This window comes from Agelaius tricolor, unplaced genomic scaffold (genome assembly GCF_023055355.1).
Source record: "Agelaius tricolor isolate 1412-34295 unplaced genomic scaffold, bAgeTri1.0.p SCAF_39, whole genome shotgun sequence".
Taxonomy (NCBI): Eukaryota; Metazoa; Chordata; class Aves; order Passeriformes; family Icteridae; genus Agelaius; species Agelaius tricolor.
Genome location: NW_027269299.1, coordinates 4,509,061 through 4,534,390, shown reverse-complemented (window position 1 = coordinate 4,534,390; position 25,330 = coordinate 4,509,061). Strand labels below are relative to the sequence as shown.

General features: G+C 51.2%; 1 protein-coding gene across 1 annotated transcript; it reads right to left on the bottom strand.

Annotated features, from left to right (window-relative positions):
• Positions 1 to 16,689: 16,689 nt before the first annotated feature.
• On the bottom strand, positions 16,690 to 17,832 carry LOC139603499 (olfactory receptor 14J1-like). Its single transcript, XM_071454463.1, has one exon. The coding sequence runs from the start codon at positions 17,830 to 17,832 to the stop codon at positions 16,900 to 16,902; it is 933 nt and encodes a 310-aa protein (XP_071310564.1). The 3' UTR covers positions 16,690 to 16,899.
• Between the last annotated feature and the right edge of the window lie 7,498 nt (positions 17,833 to 25,330).

Sequence of the window (25,330 nt, the reverse complement as noted above, 5' to 3'; positions counted from 1 at the left end):
TTAGTTTGTTAATTTAAGATTTTTCTAATATTGAGATTTCTTAATTAATGTATTGATGAGTATGGTGAGTTTTAGTGTTGGTTAATTATTTATGTATTTATTTTGTTGTGAGATAGGATTATGGGAAAGGTAAAGTAGTCCTAACATTTTAAAAGGGTATAGAGAAATTTTTATTAAAAGTAAATTGAAAAAGAAAAAAGTAATAAGAATTAAAATAAACCCTTTAGAACACTTTTTTTTCTTTACAAATTTTTCTTTTTACTGACAATGTAAAGAAAATAAACTTAAAATTTCTAGTTGGTTTACTATTTCTAGAATAGTCTTTTTTTAGTTTACTTTAGTAGAGAAGTTTTTCTTGTTAAGGTTATGGAGATTTTTTTACAAGAAGAAAATTTTTTTTTTGTGGTTCTTAATTCTGTCATGGATAACAGTTGTCTGGGGAACTTTGTTCTTGTGAAGTTGTTTTTATTGCTACAAGTTTTTTTACAGCTTGTAGATGGGCCATGTCAACTTATGGGGTATTGTTTTAAAGATGAGTTCTTTAAGGGTAAAAGCTTTTATTTTTTACTTTTAAAATTATTTTTATCTCTGGGAATAGAGATCTTCTCTTGTGGATACTGGATTACTTGGATTTTTTCCCTCCTGTTTAAACTTTAGATGAAATTATGGTTATTTTAACATTTGTTTATTTTAGTATAGAGGGTTTTTTTTATATTAATTGTAATTTTTTAAAAAGTTTTTTGTATTATAAAGAAAAAGAGTTTTTTCATTATAGTTTACAAGAGGATTTTAGTTTTAAGATTAAGGTATTTTTTCTTTTTTTACTTGGGATTTATTTTCTCCTTTACTGACTTTAATGTTTTTATATATTTTTTTATATGCTGGTATTTTGGTTTTTTCTTTTACTTGATGGAGCAATGAAGTATTGAAAGGATTAACACCTGACCTGCCAGTAACTTGTGGTGGAAGTTGTGGTTGGGTTGTGTTAAAATTGGTTTAATGGTTGGTTTTGGGGGGGTTTTTTTGTGTTTAATTTTAGTTGTAGGGTTATTTTGTACAGGTGGTAGGTTGTAGGGGTTTTTGGTTTTAGTTGTGTTGGGGTGGGAGGGGACTTGATGGTAAGATTTTAACAGCTGTGGCTGGTTTGTTCTGGTTGGGGTTTTGTAGCCTCTTTTGTTTTCCTGTTTGGGAGCTGTTGGGGTTTGGTTTGGTCAGAATGGGGCCGATGGGGGTGGGGGGGGGCGCAGCCTGGGGAGGGGGGAAGGGGCTCAGCCCATGGCAGGGTTGCTTGGTTTGGTTTGGTTGAATGGGGGCCGGGGCCAGGGCTGCTGCTTCTTTGTCGACTGGAAAAGAAAGGAGATTCCTGTGTTTTTTTGTCTTTTACATTTGTGTTTAACAGAGGCATGTTCAGTATCTCAGTGGTTTAACAGATTGTCAGTAACACAAGAAGTTTTGTATTACTTTTTAAAATTCTTCTCATGTCAAATTACAACAGATATTCAATCAACAAAAAACATTTCTCAAAGCATTGACTTGGCCCATTCAACTTCACAAACTCTAAGCCTGTTCAATTTAATGTTAATAAGAATTTACAGGAGCACAGAAACAGAAGAAGACGCAGAAAGAGAGACAAAAAAGATGTAGAGAAGCACACACAGAGCTTCCAGCTCCTGCATTCCAGCAGAGTTCAGATGGAAATTCCAAGAGGAGGTAGGGTCAAGATGTGTGCTTGCCTTGTGGTCAGCCTTCAATACCCCTTGGTCTCCCTGGGCCCTTCCCCCAGGTGGGACTTGGGCTCATTTGGTCCCTCAGGAGCTGGGCTGGGGCTGCAGAGGTGGCTGTGGAGCATTGCCTGTGCTGTGCCAGGGACTGGCAGCCACTGCTGGGCTGGGATAGAGGCTCTGGGGGGATTGGGGTTCCAGGGCAGGGCAAGGCTGGACCTGCCCCTTCCTCCCCCACACATGAAATGTTTCCAGCCAACAATCTCCTCCAATTTGTCACAACAGGCAATATTGGAGGTGGAACCCAAATTCTGGCCATGGGCACCTGGCTGAGAAGGACAGTTTTTTTCCATAGGAAGGAAAGCACAGAGCCCCAGTGTTTGGAGAGCCTCAGTAGGCCAAGGCCAGCCAGACTTGTCAGGAATGGAAGATTTTGTCTGGGACCAGACTTTAGATATAGGGAATTGTGGAGGTGGAACCCCAATCTCAGCCATGGGCACCTGGAGAAGCAGGACAGTTCTTTATCATAGGAAGGAAATCACAGAGCCTTCCCCAGTGTTTTTTGAGACAGATGCAAAGTGACTCTTGTAAAACCACTGCAAGACAGACTTGTCCTGGGAATATTCCTATTGGAATAATCGCTGGATATAAGGTGGTGTTGTTCTATTCCTGGAGGCCCATACTGTTGTTATCAGATTTCTAAAGTCCATACCTCCTTGGTGTGTTCTTACAGCTGCAGATCTTCACAGCACAGACTCCTTCCTCTACATCTTGTTCTCTCACAGTTCAGGGCTCCTCCAAGGCTCTCCCTGACTGGCTAATCTACCCCCTTTTATCCCAGTTATCTTCATTGGTCACAGCTAGAGCCCAATTAAGGACATTGCAGCTGCAGCCCATCAAGGACAACTGGGACCTCCCGGGGCAAAGCCTTGATACAGATATTCAAATACAATACATTTCCTCTACTATAATAAGGAAATTTGGAGGTGGAATCCCAGTTCTGGCCACGGGTGCCTGGAGGAGGAGAAGAGTTCTTTTCCATGGGAAGAAAAGCACAAAGCTCCAGTGGTTCAGCAGCAGATGAGAAGAGACCCTCAACATGCCAGGGTCAGCTGGACCAGTCAGGCAGCCCCTGGGAGGCCAAACCAGCCAGATCTGTTCTGTGTTCCCTTGGTTTTGTGGGGCCCTACAGTGCCACAATGGTGCCTTGGATCCACGGGGCCCTGCCGTGCCATAATGGTGGCTTGATCCCATGGGGTCCAGCAGTGTCACAATGGCCCCTAGGTTCCAGAAGGCCCCGCAGTGTCACAATGGTCCCAATGATTCCATGGGCCCTGCAGTGTCACAATGGACCTTTGGACCCTGGGGGTTTGCAGTGTCACAATGGTCTCCTTTGGCTCCACAGTGTCACAATGGACCAGTGATGACAGGAGGCCCCTCTGTGTCACCCTGGAGCTTTGGTTCCATGCAGCCCTGCAGTGTCTCAAAGGCCTCTCGGTTTCAGGAAGCCCCACAGTATCACAATGGTCCTCTTGGTTCTGTGGGGACCCCCAGGGTCACAATGGTCTCACTGGTTCCATGAGGCCTCACAGTGTCACAATGGTCTCTGTGATTCCATGAGTCCCCTTAGTGTCACATTGGTCTCCTTGGTTCCATGAGGCTGTGAAGTGTCTTAATTGTGTCTCCATGATTCCATGAGGCCTTGCAAAGTCACAATGGACCTTTGGCTCCATGGGGTCTCGCAGTTTCACAATGGACCCTTGGTCCCATGACACCTCAAATTGCCTGTCCTTGCAGCTTTAGTCTGAAAGCAACCCTTGGATATTTGGGGAGTATTAGGGGTGGAATTCCATTTCAGCCATGGGGTCCTGGAAGGAAGGTTGGATCCCAGTGTTTCAAAGGCTGATTTGAGGCAGCCCCAAGGGGGCCAAGGCAAGCCAGACCTGTTGTCAGGGAAGAATCCTTGGATAGACAGAGTTTGGGAGGCCAAACCCCACTTTTGTCTATGGGCATCTGGACAAGAAAGACAATTATTTTCCATAGGAAGGAAAGTACAGAGTCCCAGTGTTTCAAAGGATGATGAGAGCTGGCCCTCAGGAAGCCAAGGGAACCTGGACAGTCCTAGCAGCTTTTGTCTGGGAGCCATCCTTGGATATAAGGAATTTTGGAGGTAGATCCTCAGTTTTGGCCATGGATGCCTGGACATAAAAGATGTTTTTTTGCATGGGAAGAAAAGGACAGGCCCCCTTTTTTTTGAAGGCAGATGAGAGTTGCCCCTCAAAAAACCAAGACCAGCCGGAGCTGTCTGTCCTGACAGGTGACATATGGGAATAATCCTTGGATATAATCAAATTTGGAAGAGGGATCCCAATTTCAGCCATGAACCCCTGGAGGAGAAGGACAGTTCTTTCCCACAGGAAGGAAAGCACACAACTCCAGGGCTTCAGGGGCAGATGAGAAGTGACCCTCAACATGCCAAGGTCAGCTGGACCAGTCAGGCAGCCCCCAGGAGGCCCAGCCAGCCAGACCTGTTCCATGTTCTTGGATCCTTGGGGTCCTGCAGCATCACAATGGCCCCTTGGTTCCATAAGGCCCTGTAGGATCACAACAGATCTTTGTTTCCATGAGGCCCAGTCATATAACAATGGTCTCCTTGGCTCCACAGTGGCACAATGGCCCCTTGCTTCCATGACGCCTTTCAGGGTCAAAATGGTTTCCTTGTTTCCATGGGAAACGCCACAATGTGCCCATTGGTTCCATGAGGTCGTAGTCTTAAAATGGCTCCTTGCTTCCATGGGTTCCTGAGGATCACAATGCTCCCTTGGTTCCAGCAGGCCTGGATATGTTACACTGGCCCCTTGCTTCCATGGGGACCTGCAGTGTCACAGTGGCCCCTTGTTTCTATGAGACCTTGCAGTGTCACAGTGGTTGCCTTGGTTCTGGAAGCCCTGTGGTGTCACAATGGCCCCTTGGTTCCATGGGGACTCAGAGTGTCAGAATGGTCTCATTGGTTCCATGAAGCCCTGAAGTACGGAATGATCCCTTGGTTCCATTGGGATCCTCACTGTCACAGGAATTCTCAGTTCCACGGAGCCCTGCAATGTCACAGTGCTCTCCTTGGTTCCATGGTGCCACTCAGGGTCACAAGGGCCCCTCAGCTCTACAAGGCCCCATAGTGTCACAGCAGCCCCTTGCTCCCATGAGGCCGTGCCATGTCACAATGGTGTCATTGGTTCCACGAGGCCCTGCAGCTCCACAATGGCCCTTGAAGTGTCACAATGGTCTCAGCAGGTTCGCCCGCTTATTCACAATGGCCTCCTTGGTTCCATGATGCCCTGTAGTGTAACAGTGGTATCCTTGGTTCCACAGTTAGAATGGCCCCATGGTCTCATAGAGCCCCACAGCCCCTTGTGGAGCCCCACATGGTCACTGTGATCCCCTTGATTCCATGAGGCTCTGCTGTGCTACAATGGCTCCTTGGTTCTATGAGGCCCCGTGGTGTCACAATGGCCCCTTGGTTCCCATGGGTCCCTAAGTGTCATATCAGTCTCCATGGTTCTGTGAGGCCCCACAATATCACAATGGACATTTTGTTCCATGAGCTTTTGTACTGCCAAAACCAGCCAACAACAGTCTCCTTGATTCCGTGGTGTCACACTGGACCTTGGTTCCATGGGGACTCACAGTGTCAGAAGGGGCTCCTTGGTTCCATGTGGCCCTGCAGAGCCCCTTGATTCAATGAGGCCTCAAAGTGTCATCGTGGCCTCCAGGATTCCATGAGGCCCCGCAGTGTCACAATGGACCTTTGGTTCCATGTGTTCCAGCACTGTTCCAGGAATCCTTAGTTCCATGGGGCCCTGTAGTGTCACAATGGACTCCTTGGTGCCACACAGTGTGACAACTGCCCCTTGGCCTGCCAATACTCCATAGTGTCACAATGAGTCTTTGCTTCCAAGAGGCCTTCTAGTGTCACAACGGCCCCTTGTTTCAATGAGGCCTTTGGTGTCACATTAATCTCCATGATCCCATAAGGCCTTGCAGTGTCACAACAGACCATTGGTTTCATGGAGCCCCACAGTGTCACTATGGTCCCCTTGGCTCCACAAGGCTCAAAGTGTAAAAATGGCCTGCAAGGTTCCAGGAGGCCCTGCTGGGTAATAATGGACCTTTGGTTCCCTATTATCGCAGAGTGTCACAATGGTATCCTTGGCTCCATTGGAACTTCATCCCATGAAGATCAAAAGTGTTCACCGTAGTCCCCTTGCTTCCATGAGGCCCTGCCATGCTATAATGGCCCCTTGGTTCCAGTGGGTCCCAAAGTGTCAGAACAGTCTCTATTGTTCCATGAGGCCCCACAAAGTCACTGTCATCCCCTTGGTTCCACAGGGCCCCACAGTGTGACAATGGACTCTTGGTTCCATGAGGTTCCTCAGTCCCAATGGTCTCCTTGGATCTGCAGTGTCACAGTAGCCCCTTGGCTCCATGTGGCCACACTGTGTCACAATGGCTCATGGTTCCATGAGGCCACACAGTTTAACAGCGGACCCTTGGTTCCACGAGGCCTTGCTGTGTCACAATGGATTTCTGGTTCCATGAGTTTTCACCCAGCCAACAGCATCTCCTTGGTTCTGCACTGTTACCATAGTCTCTTTGTTCCATGAGGTTCCATAGCAGAACATGGTCACCTTGGTTCCGTGAGGTTCTGCAGTGCCACAATGGACTCATGGTTCCACCAGGCCTTGCTGTGTCACAATGGCCCCGTGGTTCCAAGAGATTTCTCAGAGTCACAATGGTCTCCTTGGAGCTGCAGTATCACAATGAACCATTGGTTCAATGTGGCCCCAATGTACCAAAACGGATTTTGGTTCCATGGAGTTCTGCAGACTCACAAAGGACCCTTTGGGCCCTGGCTTTGCTCAGTGTCACAGCTGACTCTTTGTTCTGTGAGGCCCCGCCACCACCAAATATCCAAAATATCAAAATAAGACCCCTTAATACTAATTTCCTATTTAAGAGGATATCATTTATTCGGGTCTGAGGTCTAGTGAGGGATAACTTGTAACCTGATGTAGACATGTAATTCTACCAGCATCACTAAGAGCACCAAAGCCCCAGAGGGTCATTACAGTCCTTGTGCTGTGTCTGTGCTGCTGAGCTGGGCCGGGCTCCTGGCCCAGAGGCAGCTCCTGGCAAGGGCAGCAGAGCTGCAGAGAGACAGCTCTGGCCAGGAGCAGCTCCTGTGCACAGCCCAGCAGGGCTGGGGCACTGCCAGGGCCCCTCAGGGACACCAGCAGGGCACAGACAGAGCTCCCAGGGGCTCAGCACTGGCAGGGGCTGTGGCATGTCCCAGAGGGGGCTGTGTCACAGCAGCTCCTCTGTGGCTGTGTCATGGAGGCACAGAGCAGCTGTGATGTCAGCAAGGGCTGTGTGACAGCCAGAGTGGGCTGTGTGAGGTCACAGATTGGGCTATGCCATCACAGAGTTTGTTGTGTGTGGTCATTTAGCAGCTATGGCATCATAGAGGGAACTGTGTGACATCACAGAGCAGGCTGTGACATCATGGCATGGCTGTATGGCATCATAGAGAAGACTGTGAGGTCAAAGTGTGTGCTGTGACATTAGAGAGTGGCAATATGACATCACAGAGAGGGTTTTGTGATATCACTGAGGGGGTTGTGACATCACACATCTGTCTGTGACATCATAGTGTAGGGTGTGAGGCCATAGAGCAGATCCTGCATTCATAGAGGGTGGCTCTGTGACATCAGTCAGTTGGTTGTGACATCACTGCCTGGCTGTGAAACATCATAGAGCAGGCTATGACATCCCAGAACAGATTGTGGAATCACAGGGTGACTTTCTGACATCACAGAGTCTTCTGTGACATCACAGTGCAGTTGCATGACATTCCAGGGTGACATCCCAGAGCTGGCTCTGTGACATCACAGATGGCTGTGTGACATCACAGTGGCTATGTGATATTCACAGGGGGCTGTGTGACATCACAGGATCCCGTGTGACATCACAGGGGCTGTGTGAGGTTCCTGGGGAGGTCACTCTGCCCCGGCCCCCCTCACAGTTCCCCCCAGAGCAGTCCAACCCTGCTCGTGCACAGCGGGGTCCCCTGTCCCCCCGGGTCCCCCCGCCCCCGGCGCCGCAGCCTCCCCCAGAGGATGTTCCACGAGATCGACCCCAGAGCCTGACACGGGGACGGGGGGCCGGGGCCCTGGGGGTGGCACAGGGGGACAGGGACCCCCTGGCAGTGTCCCCGTGTCCCCCAGGGCCAGAGCCTGGGCCAGGGCTCCTTCACCCTGGTACCAACGAGGCCTTGAGAGCGCTGAAAAAATCCCCAGCAAGGGATCAGCAAAAACCAGATTTAATATTAAGGGACAGCAGCACAAAGTTCCTTGGCAAGAGTCACTCTGCTCCTGACTGGACCCTTCAGGCACACCAAGGAAACAAAGGAACACCAAAACCAAACAAAATCCAGGCAATCAAACCAGAAATGAACCAAGAACTGTCCCTGTGTGTGTGTGTGTGTGTGATGAAAGGACAGTGAGGGCAAGGATAAAAGGAATATGGCCCAAAAGCTGAAAAGAGCTCACACTTAACAGGACTTTAACTTTAACTGATACCTTCAACTTGACAATTTAGCAAAAGAACAGCACTTAACTTTGATGCAGACCGGGGGTTTATTTACAGACACGAACGAGACAGGGCTGCTATATGGAAAGTGTCTCGAGCTGTTCATTTTTTCAGCATCAGTCTCATTACATGATTATGATAATGGGAAGATGCTAGCAGCTCACAATCCAGGCAGCAGGCCAGAAAATTTAATGTTACAACATACTTTATAAGCTTCTTGACCAATCACAGAAAGCAAAAGCATATTGACAGTAGTTCTATCCAATCACCATAAGCACACGTACCTTTGGTTAAAACAATGCTTGCTTATTTAGAATACAATACCTGTTTGTAAGAGACAATGCACAGAGCTCCATTATTAAGCTTTAACCTTCCTAATATCCTGCTAGATAAACTTTCTGCAACTTAGAGAGCTATTCAGACAAGCATTAATACATAGGCTATTGTTCTATTTGCCCTTGCCTTTTCTACAGTTTAAATAATTTTTCTGCTGCCCTATCTCATGACTGTTGCTTTAGCACTGTTCACAATTCTGCTGTATCTGAGGCCTGCCTTTTGCAGCTTTCCTAGACCCTCAAATTTTATGTATTCCCACAAACAGTATTTAACCTAACTTACAACCCATGACTTAATGATTTAATGGTAGAATAACATTAAACAATATTCAACTTAGCTTAAAACATATTAAACTTTACTTAGCAAAAAAAAAGCTCTTAACAGCATTTAACTTATTCTTTATGATGTAACCTTACTTACAGGCCTGACTGACTCAGCCATCCAAGGCTCTCAAACCCCTCAGAGAGCAGCATTTCTGCCACATTTCCCCAGCACAGGCACTCCTGTGTGCACACAGACACAAAGAGTCACCGCCAAATTCCCTATATCCAAAGACTGCTCCCAGAAAAAATCTGCCATTCCTGACAAGTCTGGCTGGCCTTGGACTAGAGAGGCTCTCACTTGCCTTCCAAACACTGGGGCTCTGTGCTTTCCTTCCTATGGAAAGGAACTGTCCTTCTCAGCCAGGCACCCATGGCCAAATTTGGGATTTCACCTCCAACACTGCCTGTTGTGACAGACTGGGGGAGATTGTCGGCTCAAAACATTTTGTGTGTGGGGGAGGAAGGGGCAGGTCCAGCCTTGCCCTGCCCTGTAAGCCCAGCCCTGCCCTGCCTTGGAACCTCAATCCCCCAGAGCCTCTATCCCAGCCCAGCAGTGGCTGCCAGTCCCTGGCACAGCACAGGCAATGCTCCACAGCCACCTCTGCAGCCCCAGCCCAGCTCCTGAGGGACCAAATGAGCCCAAGCCCCACCTGGGGAAAGGGCCCAGGAAGACCAAGGGGTATTGAAGGCTGACCACAAGGCAATCACACACCCTGGATCCTCTTGGAATTTCCATCTGAACAGTGCTGGAATCCAGGAGTTGTTAGCTGTGTGTGTGCTCCTCTGTATCTTATTTTTCTTTCTCTCTCTCTGAGAAAGAAAGAAAAATACTTCTTCTGTTTTTGTCCTCTTGCAAATTTTGATTAACATGAAATTGAACAGGCTTAGAGTTTGTGAAGTTGAATGGGCCAAATTAATGTTTTAGGAAGTGTTTTTTGTTGATTGAATTTCCTATTAAACCATTTGCGAAAATTTCTTTGATTTTCTAAAGTTGCCAGTAAAGGCTGCTTGGTTGTTTTGAGCTCCTGAGGATTTCTTGTCAGTATTTCTCCAGTGCATCCAACTCAGAGGACACAAACAATTGTAATTGCTTTTAAATGTCTCCTCAAGAGAGTTTTTTAGTGGATGGGGGTCAGGGCTTGTGTGTCCTGCTTGGCCCAGCCCAGGCAGGGCTTTCCCAGCCACATTCCACACTCCATTGCCCAGCTGGAGCCGCTGGTGCCTCTGAGTTGTGCTGCCCCAGCCCCAGGGACGCTCTCCTTGTCTGCCCATTCCCCCACGGTCTCTGGGCAGGGATGGCCTCACTGGGGGCTGCTGACATCCTCAGCAACTTGGAGGCTGCTGCTGAATTTCCCTGCTCCAGAGGCTTGTTCAGCCTTCAGCTCTTGAGTGCAGGAATTCAGTGTCCCAGGGCTCATTAACATTCAGAACACCTTAACAGCCAAGCCTCTGGGAATAATTGATTTTAATTTTCAAATCTTCTGTGGTTAATTAGACAGATTTCAGTAGTGTATTCAAACTGAATCTGTTTTTTTTAAAAAGACAGTGAGAAAACAATTTTTAGGTCCTGTTTAGGTTTTTTTTTCCTGATCATAAATTGATATGTGTAGTCTCCAATTGACACTGAATCCAAGCACCTCCTCATGCAGTCGGAATAGATATGAAAATCAAGACCCTTCATGGCTGACAATCAATCAGACTCTGTCCCTACCCCCACCCCACCATTTCCCCCATCCAAGCCCTGGCACTCAGAGCAGCCTTGTGCAAATCTGAGTTCCCTCCAGCCCAGGCTGCACCTGCAGCTTTCAGCTCCTTGGCTCCAACTCCCACCTGCTTTCCTTGCAGAAGGAGCTGCCCGAGACACAGAGGGATGTTCATTTCTTATCAGCCAACAAAGCCAAGGGAAGGCACAGCTCCATCAAATGCAAAAGTCATTCCTCTGCTGGATTTTAAACCCACTTTGCACTCCAGACAGTCTCAGAGAAATGGAAAACACCTTCTCTGACAAGCACAGGTCCCAAGGCTCCCCAAACCCTCCCTGCCCCAATTCTGCCCAGATTTGCTCTTTGCACACACGAGTCACAGGCTGAAGTCAGGAGCTGCCTCCATGCCCAGAGGGAGGAAAAGAGAGAAAGGGGATGAAGAGCTCTCCTGTGCAGAGCCAAGGTCCAAGTGCAGCCCCTGCAGTGGGAGCCACAACTCATCAGGTTTGTGTCCTTTGGGCTCAGGGCCTGGTGACACTCAGAGGCAGAGAAAGGTTTCTTTCCAGCAAGCAGAACCTGATCATTTGAACAGTTTAATAACCATCACAGCTCTTCCCTCAGCTCCCTGAGATGTCCCAGCAGCATATGACACGTCTCACATCCACAAGGTATCTCCGAACAGGAACTGTTTTAGACAAAGACATAAGAAAACGCAATTCTGTGATAAATAAAAATACAATTGAGATGAAGATTAATTATATATTTATTTGAACTTGAGAAATATTGAGCAACTTCTTGCAGCTCAAAGCATGAAACCAGTCAGTTGAGAGGTGCTTGAATGACCAGAGAGGACCTAGAGGAGCAAATCTGGGAGCAGCAGGAAGTAAAAAGATCCACCAGCTTGAAAAGTAGAGATGTCCTTTGACATGGCCATTTAAACAGGAGAGCTGGAAACACCTGGTGGAAAAGAGAGATTAAATAATAAACTGAATAGTGGTGACAAAAGTAGAGGAGAAGATCAGTATTTCATCTCCAGGCATCAGCACACGTGCAGAAAATTCCCATTCCTGGCGGGAAAACTTTGTCATTTCTTAAAAATACTCAAATGACCCAGATAATAAAGATTTGCTTGTATATTATGAAACTAAGAGTTATTAACGCCTGTACACCTTTCCAGGAAGACATCAGCTGTGTGCCCATGAACAGGCAGTGCCACTTGTGCCCTGAGGTGCCCAGCTGGGATTGGGTCTCTCCGAGAGAACCTGAGGGAGAGCAGAGCACCTTGCAAGCTGCAGGTCCCTGACAGCCCTGCAGGGCTCCTGTCCCATCAACATCTGCTCTGCTCCAGTGTGAAACAGGGCCCAGTATGGTGCTGGGATCATCAGAGAGCTGAGGTGTGTGCTGGAATTCAATGGCCTCCCCATCCCACAGCAGCCCTGCATTTCCCTGCTGCAGCCTTGGTCTCCAGCCCAGCCATGGAGGCTCTTTGGGCTCTGGAGTGTTGCTGCAGCCCCCAAGGGCAGCTGAGCTCTGCCTTTGGCACAGTCAGGCCTGGCCAGTGCAGGCCATGCTCAGCAATTGCCTGTGTGTGCCTGGCCTTGCTGTCAGCCCCGGCAGCGGCTGCGTGGCCCCTTTGTGGTGCGGTGCTGGCCCAGCCATGGTGGCCCAGCCCCTGTGCAGGCCCAGCCCAGGCCAGGAGCATTGCGGCTGGGAACGGCCCCTGTGCCGTGGTGCCCACAGCAGCCTTGGGGCTCTGTGCCCCATGGCCTCCCTGCTGGGCAGCCTCTGCCAGCTCCTGCAGAGCCCGTGGCACCTGTGGGGCTGCACAGACAGCCCTGCCCCGGGCTCTGTCAGCCTCTGGGCCAGCAGAGAGGCAGCCAGGGCTGGCCATGGCCGGGAACAGGCCCTGAGCCCTGCAGGAGGATGGAGCTGGGCCACAGCCAAACTCAGCCCAGGCTAAAGCTGGGCTCAGCAGCCAGGGCTGCCAACGTATGGGCACAGAGGCTGGCACTGACAAATGTCCTGGGCCCCCTCCGTGCTCTGTCCCTGCCACCAAGGGCACAGAGCAGCCTCCTCTCTGGGCCACTTGCCTGTTTGCAATGCCTTGCACAGACGCTGGCCCTGCCCCACAAGGCCTGGCCTGAGTCCTGCCCCTGCACGCTCAGCCAGGCTGAGATGGACACTGATGGTTTCTGGGCCAGGCTCTTGGAGCCCAGCCCAGCTCCCTGCAAGCTCTGCCAGCTGCCCTGAGCTCTGGGCAGCACCAAGGGCCTCTCTGAGCCCAGCCCAGCCCAGCCGGCTCTGGCCCCACAGCTCTGCTCAGGCCAGGCTGCTCTGGGCACTGCCCCATGGCCTCAGCCCCTTCCAGGGGCACAGCAGCAGCTGCAGCTGCCTCAGGACTCAGCCCAAGCCATGGGGGAAGGTGCTTGGCCAAGGCCCAAGGAGGCTCCCTGGCTGCCCTGCTCCCCTCGGCCTGAGGTGCTGAGAGCTCTGCAGCCCCTGCTGCCATCCCATCTGCCCAGGGCAGCACCAGAGCCCCGGCCTTGGGGCCCTCAAGAGCTGCTCCTGCTCCAGGCCCAGGGCCCATGCCAAAGCTGGGGCAGCCACAAAGCTGTGCCCATTTCTGTTCATTGCTGCTCTGATGGGGATGGATCCTCACTTGGAAGGTGATAATGTATTTTACTACCCCAAAGTCATCTTCTTTCTTGAGCTCTTCAGTTCAGGAATTCAGTGAAAAAGGCTCATGAACATTTGTTCAAAACGCTCAAAAAAGAAAATCCCCAAGGAATAAGCTAAGTTTACAATTCTACTGTGGTTAATTAGACATATTTTGGAAGTGTATTTAAAGTGATTCTGCTATATTGAAAAAAAAAAAAAGCAGAGAAAACTGTGTTGTTCTGTTTTCTTTTCCTGTTCATAGTTTGGTATCACAAATTGATACTGACCAATTGATATTGGTCCCATTGATATTGACCCCCAGTACCTTCTAATGCAGTCTGAATAGATATGAACATCAAGACCCTTCATTGCTTGACAATCAACAACTTTTTCTCCCCACTTCCTCCCCACCATTTCCCTCATCCAACTCGTGGGACTCAAAAGGATCAGGAATAGTGTGCCCAGCAGGAGTGATTCTTCCCCTGTGCTCAGTTCTGTTTGGGCAGCACAGTGTTAGGTCACAGGAACTGGCTGCCCAGAGAGGTAAGTTAGTCACTGTCCCTGGAAGTGTTTAAGGAAAGACTGGATGTGGCAATAAGTGCCATGGTCTGGGTGACAAGGTGGTGTTGGGTGCCAGGTTGGACTTGATGCTCTCCAAGGTCTTTTCCAGCCTGGTTGATTCTCAGATGATTGTGACACTGCAGGGCCCTGGGGAAGCAAGGGGCCATGGTGACACTGCGGGGCCTGGTGGCACTAAGAGGACCATGGTGACACTGTGTACTACATGGCAGCATAGAGCCAAGGGGCCATGGTGACACTGTGGGGCAGAATGGAAGCAAGGAGTCCATGGTGACAGTCTGGGTCCTGCTGGAACCACAGAGGCCATTGTGACCCTGCAGGGCTTTGTGGAACCATGCAGAGCATTGTGACAGCAGGACCTGGTGTCGTGATGGGGCCATTGTGACACTGCAGGGCCCCATGGAACCGAGGGGCCAGGGCTGCTCCTCAGGGACTCATGGAATGAAGGAAACATGTTTGACACCCAGTGGTGGCTCTTGGGACCAGAGGCCATTGTGACATTGTGGAACAAGGAGAGCATTGCTGCACTGCCAGACCTCATGGAACCAAGGATCCATTGTGACACTGCAGGGCCTTTGGGACCATGGTGTCATTGTGACACTGCAGGGCCCAAGGATCCCAGGGACTTTGTGACACCATGGGGTCCCATGGAACCAAAGGAACATTGTGACACTGGGAGGCCTCATGGAATCATGGTGACCACTGGGACACTCTGGGGTCTCATGGAACCCTAGTGACACCAAGTTGTCTGGGAGTGTTGATTTGCTGCAGGGTAGGAGGGCTCTGCACAGGGCCCTGGACAGGCTGGATCCAGGGCCCAAATCCAGCAAGGTGAGGTTTAACAAGTCCCAGTGCCAGGCCCTGCACTTTGGCCACAACAACCCCTGCAGCACTACAGGCTGGGGACAGAGTGGCTGGAGGGAAGCCAGGCAGAAAGGGACCTGCAGGGACTGATGGGCAGCAGGCTGGACATGAGGCAGCAGTGTGCCCAGGTGGGCAAGAAGGCCAATGGCTCCTGGTCTGGATCAGGAATGGTGTGGCCAGCAGGAGCAGGGCAGGGATTCTTCCCCTGTGCTCAGCACTGCTTGGGCAGCACCTCGAGTGCTGTATCCATTGCTGAGCCCCCCAATTCAGGAAGGACATGGAGGGGCTGGAGTGTGTCCAGAGAAGGGCAACAAGACTGGGGAGGGGTCTGGAGCACAAGTCCTGTGAGGAGTGGCTGGGGGAGCTGGGGTTGTTTATCCTGGAGAAGAGGAGGCTCAGGGGAGACAAGGCAGTGTCAGGACACAGGTTGGACTTGATGATCTCCAAAGCCTTTCCCAACCCTGCTGATTCTGGGATTCTCTGGAACCACCCTTGGAGCAGTTGCAGGATGAGCCCTGGGCCTCCTCTGCAGAAGCTCCAGCAGCCCAGGTTCCTCAGCTTCTCCTGCCAGCCCCCAAGCCCATCCTGTCAGTCCTGCAGAGCCTCTGCAGCCTCTCCTCACTGCCCAGAACAGGGAGCCCCAGAGCCAGACACAGCAGCCCAGATGTGCCCCCCTGGCCTGGGGTGCCTCTGGCAAGGGAGCAGCACCAGGCACTGCAGGAGCCTGCAGACAATTCCTGCAACACTTGTAGGATGATCCTGCTGCCCAAGGGACGTTCCTATGGGGACAAGTCAGGAACTGCAATGGGGAGTGGGGCCAGAGAGGAAAGGGCAAACAGGGATGGGCTGTTTGCAGGGCAGGGAACGAAGGTGGGCAATGGGAAGAAATTTGTACCAGGGAAGAGTAAAGAAAGCAAAGGTTCAGCCAAGGAAATGCTTAGGGCAGTTTGGGGGTGGATGCCAGGCCGCCCTGGCTCTGAGCAACAGCGTCTGCAGTGGCACAGGAAACTCCCAGCTGATGGGAACAAACTTTCTGGCTGAGTGCAGAGGCCAGGACAAAGCCGAGTGGTTTCCCTGGTGTCCTTCAGCCCTTGCTGGCCCCAGGGGCTGATGGCATTTGTGCTCCCTCAGGTTCATGTCCCCACAGCAACAGCATGGGGGTGCTGCCTCCTGCTGTGTGCAATGCAAACAGGGGCTGCTGAGGCAGTGCTGCCGTGTCTGTGCCTGCAAGGATGGGGCACCTGTGTGAGCTGGGGGAGAGGCCAGGGCTGCAGAGGGGGGATGTTGTTGGCAGCTGCATGAGGATGCTCTGGGACGCTGCCCTGGGCTGTGCAGCGCACTGGGCATGGATCAGCCCCTGCTCTGCTGCTCCTTCCCGTCTGCCCCAGGGCCCTTGCAGAGCCCCAGCCATGCTGTTTGCCCCCAGCCTGCCCACAGCCAGCCTGGGGCTGCTGACGGGGGTTTCTGTGCTGAGCATTGGCCTGGCCGTGTTCTTGAGAGAGCCTGGGCAAGGAGCCTGGAGCCCCCAGGGCCTGGCCTGAGGCGTCAGCGCTGCCCCAGCAGTGCCCATGGCCTGTCCCTGCTGCAGCCCCGGCACTGCCACCCCCAGGGCTGTGCCCGGCCCCGAGAGCACTCAGGCCCTGCAGCAACACCAGGGCCACCAGGGCAGCGGGGCAGGGCCACGGCAGCAGCACTGGCAACACCAAGTGCTGCTGCTGCTGCTGCTGCTGGGCACAGCTGCTGGGCCAGCACTGATCTGCCCCAGCTCTGCACACAGACATTGCTGCTGCAGCTCCAGAGAAGGCAACACAAGGGCATCTCTGCAGAAAACTCTGCTGGGAGATCCTTGAGTTCCTTTAAAGCCACCGAGAGTGCAGCCCCTCATTGACACAGTCTGTGGCCACAGGGAAGGTGGAGAGAAACAAAATGAGAAATAGCACAAAAAGTGACATTTCTCTGCAGACAATATGAAAAAAATAAAACAAAGGAAAAGAACCTCCAAAATGAAACCAAAAAGGAATATCACAGCTGACTTTTATTACAAGTGATTGGCAGACACTGGCCAGCAGTTTAATGTTTCTGAAAGCATCCAGTCATCAGTCTCCACACTTCAGCCTTGAGCTCCTGGTTCTTCAGGCTGTAGATGAGGGGGTTCAGGGCTGGAGGCACCACCGAGTACAGAACTGACAGGGCCAAATCCAGGGATGGGGAGGACATGGAAGGGGGCTTCAGGTGGGCAAACAATGCAGTGCTTACAAACAGGGAGAGCACAGCCAGGTGAGGGAGGCAGGTGGAAAAGGCTTTGTGCCGTCCCTGCTCAGAGGGAATCCTCAGCACAGCCCTGAAGATCTGCACATAGGAGAAAACAATGAACACAAAACATCCGAGTCCTAAACAGATGGAAAACACCAGAAGCCCAATTTCCCTGAGGTAGGATTTGGAGCAGGAGAGCTTGAGGATCTGTGGGATTTCACAGAAGAACTGGTCCAGGGCATTGCCATGGCACAGGGGCAGGGAAAATGTATTGGCTGTGTGCACAAGAGCATTGAGAAAGGCACTGGCCCAGGCAGCTACTGCCATGTGGGCACAAGCTCTGCTGCCCAGGAAGGTCCCGTAGTGCAGGGGTTTGCAGATGGACACGTAGCGGTCGTAGCACATGATGGTCAGGAGGGAATACTCTGCTGAGATGAAGAACAGAAAGAAAAAGACCTGTCCAGCACATCCAGTGTAGGAGATGTCCCTGGTGTCCCAGAGGGAATTGTGCATGGCTTTGGGGACAGTGGTGCAGATGGAGCCCAGGTCGCTGAGGGCCAGGTTGAGCAGGAAGAAGAACATGGGCGTGTGCAGGTGGTGGCCGCAGGCTACGGCGCTGATGATGAGGCCGTTGCCCAGGAGGGCAGCCAGGGAGATGCCCAGCAAGAGGCAGAAGTGCAGGAGCTGCAGCTGCCGCGTGTCTGCCAATGCCAGCAGGAGGAAGTGCCTGATGGAGCTGCTGTTGGACATTTGCTGGGGCTGCACATGGGCACCTGTTCATGGAGAAAGGACAGTGACAAGTCAGCAGAGGCTGCTTTGGGCCAAACCTGGCCCATTCCCTGCAGACTGTCCCACTGGGACTCACCCAGCCTTGTTCCTGCTTTGGGAAAACCTTCACCCAGGTCCCTGCCTGAGCTCCAGTTGTGCTGGCTGAGTGTGGAGGAGCAGCCAGGCCTGTGCATGGGCGCTCTTGAGGAGCCATCCCTGCCCTACTGCCCTGGGTTTGTGGCCATGGGGCAGAGGGACAAGGCTGGATATTCAAGATTTGTCAGGGGAATCACTCCTAATGCAGAAAGTCTTGGTAGCATCTGCACTCCTAAAGGAAACTTCTAAAGGAAATAGATGGCATGAGTTGGTTTTAGGAATTGTTTTCCTACCCACACATCATTCCTGGCTCTCTGAGGTCACAAATCCCCAGCATTTCTTCTGCACTCAGAGTTTGCCACTGAGAGATGGGAGAGGCAAAGGATTCCCTGTGGCTGAGGGAATGTGAGGGGCTGGATGGGCTTGTTCCCAACTGCCCTGGCTTTGCACCTTTGGCTGCAATCAGAGCACAATCACACTCCCGGGTCACCCTGGGATAAACCAGACCCTGCCCAGAGCAGAGGGATCCCTGAATGTCTCACCCTCTCTCAAGGTCTCTGGGCAAGGTCTGAGCACCCCCTTGTGCCAAGGACACTCACGGCTCCCTGGGCAAACCCAGCAGCATTTCCTCAGCTGTGGCAGCTCTGCCCTTCCCTGTGGGACATTCAGGGAACTCCCAGAGGCTCTGGCACAGATTTGCACCCAGGAGGGCAGCTCAGAGCCTGGCAGGGCACAGCAAGGAGATCCCTGGCTGTGCCCATGATGGGATCTCAGGGAGGGGGCTCAGCTCATTCCCCTTTGCCATGGACTGCTTTGCCCACAGCCCCACAGGTGCCAGGGAAGCTTGGACACCCCATTCCCATGGACAGCCCTGCCTGGCAGGAATGCCAAGGGCAGTGCCTGACTCAGCTGCTGCAGATGCCAGAGCCTCCCTGAGAGCAGCAGGTAACAGTGCCAATGTCAGGGCAGGGCAGAACCAAGAGCAGATGTTGTGGTGCTGTGCCTGAGAGGGCAGGGCAGAGACAGCCGGGCACTCAGGACAGTGTTCGCGTGCCCAGCTGTGCCCGGCACCTCCCACACACCAACAGTGCCCTCCTGCCCCAGCCCTGCTCTCTCCAGCCCCCTCTCCTTCCCTGAGCATCTCCCTGGGCCTGGACATTCCCTGCTGAGAGGAGCCTTGTCCCTGCCAGCGCTCACAGAGCCCATCCCAGCCTGTGTGCCCTGGCTGGGGCCCTACAGAAACCTGCCTGTGTGCAGGGCCCTGGCTGGGGCAGGCTCTGTGTGCAGCTGGGCAAGGGCAGCTCCGGAGAGCCCTGCTGGGCCCTGCAAAGGTGATGCTGCTGCTGTGCAGGGCTGAGGAGTGGCTGAGGGCCCTTTGGGAGGCTCCCAGCAGGGACACTGACCACCCAAACTTACAGTTCTGGAGTCTCTGTAAATGTTCAAACACTCCTTGGATGATCCTGTGTGTCCCTTTCAACTCAGAATATTCTGTATCTGATTACAATTCCTGTTCTGCTCCTCTCATCCCCCTGTTGTCTATAATCAAAAGAGAAAAAAAAAAAAACAAAAAAAACAACCCTTGCAACAGGGTTAGAACAGTAAAGTAAAAACCAGACATAAATTGGAAGCTTCCAGGTGTCCCAATGGGGATGGGGCACACCCGGTGCCTGACTTCAACAATTTATCAAGGTTGATTAATTAGGATATTTAACAGGAACATCCAATAGCAGATTCAGTTGCCCCAGTTACACACCCTGGCTCAATGCATTGGAATAGGTCCAAGGGCTTCTTTACCTTCACTTTTTGTTATGACTGCTCACATTCTGGTCAATAAAAAAATGTTTTTGTAGGTTTTCTTCCTGACAATAGGACTATTTGATAATAAGACTGATAAGACAGTATTTCAGGAATGTATTTTGACAGTGAGCTCATTTTTCTAAAATCTAAGAGAATGGTTAGGAAATGTACTAGAGTTAATTAAGGATTATATTTATATAAGTATATAAGAGTAGTTTAATATAGTTAATAGGAATTTAGTAGTGTTAAGTAAGGAATGTAGATTTATAACTATATAATAGTAATTTACAGAGCTATGAATGTATCAGAAATGTATAAAAAGCAATAATCTTTTTGCCATCACCCCAACTTTCCCACCCTGCTCCAAGCAGGAAACAGAAAACACTCTCTGGAAAGCTCCTGATCTTTACAGCAATCCCAGGCTTACCTTCTTTGGGAAGTGCCCTCCGGCGCTGTGCCCAGGCTGGTCTGGAGCTGGGAGCAGCCCTGCCCCACCCAGCCCCTCTCAGCAGCAGCCCCGGCCCTGCTCAGGGCGGCTCCTTCCCCCCAGAGCTTCTCCCCAGCGCTGGGAGCAGCTGCCAGGGCTGGCTGAGAGCTGTCCCTGGCAGGCAGCAGAGTCCCTGCCCCAGCACAGCACCCTGGGCTGCAGGACCCTGCTCTGCAGGACAGCCCTGGGCACCCCTGGCTGCTCTGCACAAGAGACAAGCAGAGGATGTACTCACAGGCTCTGCAGGCATTGGCATGTTCCAGCTTGAGGAGATGGCTCCAGGAGCTGCAGCTGCACTGTCCTGCAGCCAGAGGTTCCTGTGCCAAGGGCTGGCAGTGATTGTGCCCCAGGCACTTCTCAGCCCCTTCCCAGCCCTGACTGATTGAAGCTCTCTGTGCCTCTGTGCTGTGCCCGCGCTGGCTGCAGGCAGTGCCCCAGCCCTGCTGGGCTGGCACAAGAGCTGCTCATCCAGAGAAATGTGCTTTTGAAGCTCTTCTTGGTGACCAGGAGCTGCCTCTGTGCCAGGAGCCCAGCCCAGCTCAGCAGCACAGACACAGCACAAGGACTTTAATCAGCCTCTGGGGCTTTGTGCTCAGGCCCTGGACATCAGTCCCTGAGAGGGAGCTGAAGAAACCTCTGCAGAACTCCAAGGCAGAATCCAACTCCAAAGTTTCTTGGACTTTTAATGGGTCCCAGAGAGGGACACGACTGAGCAAGTGTCCCCAGGCCCCAGGCAGAGCAGAGAACTGCAGGCAGTGATGACAGGTGGGGACAAAGAGAAGCCAAGTCTTGGTGCCCTGGGGCACAGCAGGGTCTGTGCCACCAAGGGCTGGGAGGAGACACCTTGTCCTGAGGCCCTGGGGCCTCCTGGCACAGCCCCAGCCAGGCTGGGCACTGTCAGCCCCTTGTGCTGCCCTCAGCATCCCCCCCTAGCCCACATCCCAGTGGCCTCAAGGATCTGCTGCAAGGAGTCCCTGGGGAGCCTTGCTCAGCAATGGCCCTGGGGGCTCCTTCATGCTCCCTGCAGGGGCTGCAGGTTTTTCAAAGGACTTTGGCTTTGGCTTTTGCCTTGGAGTCTCTGAGAGGTTTGTGCAATCATGGCCTCCAATTATCTGCTGTAATTAGTCCCTGGAGAGGCTTTGTCAGTAACAACACTCAGTGGGGCTCATTAATGCTTCAGGGTACTTCAGTTATTTGAAGGTACTTGGTGTTTCCCTTTTGATATAGACTCTGTGAAAGGTTTGTGCAGTCATGGCCCCAATTATCTGCTTTAATGAGTCCCCTGAGAGCTTTGTACTGGCACTCAGTGGTGCTCAGTAATGCTTGGAGATACTCAAGTTTTTTAAGGTAGTTTGGATTTTCCTTTCCACACTGAGTGTCCAAGAGATTTTTGTGCCATCCTGGCCACCAATTCTCTCCTCCAAGGAGTCCATGAGGAGCCTGTGTTCGGGATGGATCTCAGTGAGACCCACTAATGCTCTGAGACACTTTGGAGTTTTCTTCTGACTTTGAATCCTGGAAAGGTTTGTGCAATCTCCTCCCAGGCCCTGAGGTTCAAGGGCTCAGCTCCAAATGCACCACAGGGCTCATTAGGATAAGGCAATGTGGAGAGCTTTGTGGACAGTTGGCTAGCTGAGAAAGGTAACGTCGACATAATACCATTGCTTAAGTTAGACAGAGACAAGTCTAGGATTCAGCAGTTGGTGTCCAACCACTGACAAGGACATTGTGACCTTGGTGCAACAGCAGGATGGGGGAGAGGATCTTTTGCCAAAAATATGAGGATAGTTTCAGCAGAATAACCACAAGAATGTAGAAGTAGTAACAAAATAACCATCAGAATATAGGTGTGGTTAGCCAATAAGTAATTAACCAATAATGAGCTCAGCTTTGCAATATGTATAAGCTTCATTAACACCAATATAAATATGTGTGAACTATCAATAAAGTTTGAGACTTGCTGATCACGCATATTGAGTGCCGCATTTCTTGTGCTGATTTCCCACATATGGTGACCCTGCAATGTGATTCCTGTAACGGCAACCACGGTGGATCGGTGTAGGAGTTCGGGTCCTGTCGCAGCAAGGACGGCGAACAAGCACCGCTGAAAAAGGGAAGGTGCCGCGCCCTGGGTGACCTCAACAAAGAGCCCGGCCGATACGTGCTGCCGAGACCTTGTAGGGCTGCAACAGCACTGACATTCTTAAAATGGAAAGAGAAAGGCAAGCAGCATATGATTTATTTACTTGCTTTTTACAAAAGCGTCAGGTTAAGGGCATAGATTTGCAGAAAGAGCTTCCCAGGTTAGCTTACGGGTGTGAACAAGGAATTTTTCAAAATCCTCATACAGTACATGAACTAACGGAGTGGTGTAAATTTGGGGACACGCTGTGGGAGGCAGTTATAGATGAAAATAAAACTGCAAAAAAGTTGGGAAAGCTATGGCGAGTTGTGCATAATGAGTCATTACAATATCAGGCAGAAAAGAAGGCTGCGCAGCAAGCTAGCATGGCGCATGATAAGAATAAGAGTTATGGGGACTGGTTCAATTGTCCGTGACCTCCTGCCACATCTACAGTCATTTTGCCACCAACATCAGCTCCTGCTTCAAGCAGCAGCTCACCCACCGCCTGTGCTACAACAGCACTGCCTGCACCGCCTGTGTCAAACCCTCCATCTCCTCCTCCTGGTAATGAGCCGATCCCTGGGTCAGAGAGTGACCTAGCAGGGGCCATTGCACGGGGGCGAAGGGAGGCATGGGCAGCGGTAGCAAAAGATATCATCGTTACGGGGGATAAAGAGCCTATAAAAGCAGCTATGGATGTTGCTTGTCCAGTGATATATTCACCTGTGGCAGGGGGCGGGTTTCAAGCAACAATAACTGCTCTAGACTGGAAGCTGCTGTCGCAATTACGGTCCCCAGTTAGTCAATTTGGGCTAACCAGTGAGCCCACAAAACAAATGCTTGACTATATCCAGGGGACTCAGGTGTTACTGCTGGCTGATTGCAGTGGAATAGCGAAGCTTATCTTCACTCAGCATCAGCAGCTCTTGTTTAATGCACACTGGCAGGCACTCTGCCAGGAATGCGTAGCAGTAATACGGCAGCCAGGCGACCCATTACACAGGATAACCCTAGAGGAGCTTATGGGTCTAGGGCCTTTTCTTCAGACAGAAGCACAGGCGTTACTCGGTCCTGATAAATGTCGGGAGGCTATGCATCTGGTGCTGTTGGCTATAGATAGGATAAAAGAGCCAGGAGGGGTCCCCTCTTATATGGGAATAAAGCAAGGAAGAGATGAGTCATTCGGATCTTTTATAGATAAGGCAGCCAACGCTATCGAGCGGGCAGGAGTCCCTGATTTCATGAAGGGTACTTTGTTGAAACAATGCGCACTCAAGAACTGTAATCAGGCTACAAGGAACGTATTAAATACCCTAAGAGCTAATTGGTCTATAGAAGAAGCTTTAGAACAATTGGCAAATGTGCCCATAGGAAATCAAGCGATGTTAGTAGAAGCTATTAAGGAGTTAGGAGCAGGATTACAAAAACAGGCAGCAGCCTCACAGTCAGGTGTTAGCTGCTCTTGCACCCCTACAAGCAGCAGCAACAAATACTCCACGGGCTCCATCTGCTGGCCGATTTAAATGTTACCGGTGTGGAAGCATAGGACATACCCGAAGGGCTTGTCAAGCAGCCAGCGTCTGGTGCCAAAATTGTCGTTTGGATACCCGCAACACCGGAGCCTGCCGACGCCGCTCGGGAAACGGGAAGGCCAGCGCGTCCACAAGCTGCCGTGCCCAGACACAAGTAGCTGCTGTCAACACCTCAGCCCAGCTTCCCTTCAACCTGTCAACACCTCAGCCCAGCTTCCCTTCAACCAGCCACCGCGGGAGCCTCGGGCTGGATGTGGCAGCCGCAGCAGCAGTAACATTGATGACCACCCAACCGGAAAAGGTTCCGACTGGAATAAAGGGACCAATCATCATTGATGGACAACCTATCCAAGCTTTGCTCCTGGGACAATCATCAGCCATTATGATGGAATTGTTTGTTTTAGCCGGGATAATAGACGCTGATTATATGGGGGAAATTTTTGTGCCATGGTGCATACTCCTTTTCCGCCAGTACGAATCAAGAGAGGATAGCTCAATTGGTTCCATTGGAGCAGATGACTAAAACTTTACCCCTCATCAATCACAGTCGAGAGGGGAACGAGGCTTTGGTTCCACTGGAGGACTCACTCTATTAACAAGGAAGCTGAATGATCGACCAAAGCGCACTGTAATAATAGAGTAGCAGGGTGGGAGGCAAACCTTGGAAGGTTTATTACATACTGGTGCGGACTCCAGCATTATTAGTCCAGATTTCTGGCCCCACAACTGGCCATTACAGCCAACCACAGGGACAGTTACCAGGGTTGGAGGCCTAACACTTGCAAGAAAATCACCCATGTTATCTGTAACTATTGACGGAAAAAGTTTACAGAATGTTTTCTCAACTGTACCTTTGCCCCCTACTGTGCAGTGCCTCATTGGTTGGGATATTTTGGCTCAAATGGGAGTAGTGCTGACAAATGAGCACCCTTTGGGCTAACGGCCATTGCATGGACTTTCCTGATCCCACTCCGATGAAAAACAGAGGACCTGGTGTGGGTTGAGCAATGGCCTTTAAAAGGGGAAAGTCTCATTCAGGCACACAAGCTGGTGCAGGAGCAGTTTGACCAAGGACATCTCCGGTCATCTGTTAGTCCTTGGAGTGCTCCTGGTTTTGTGATCAAGAGGAGATGATCCTGGCAGGTGTCGTCTCCTGCATGATCTACGTGCCATCAATGATCAGATGCATAGTATGGGAGCCCTGCAGCCTAGATAGCTCAGTCGGTAGCTTTCTGGCTCCAGGGGTGGCAGCAGCAGGCACCCATGCCACCCTAAATAAGTTGGGATGCTGGCTTGCGAAGCAAACCAATGCCACTTCTATGGTGCTTTCTAGCCTTTTGCTTGATGTTGATTCTATTCGCCATGCAACGCTTCAAAATAGAGCTGCAATTGATTTTCTTTTACTTGCACAAGGCCATGGTTGTGAAGAATTTGAAGGCATGC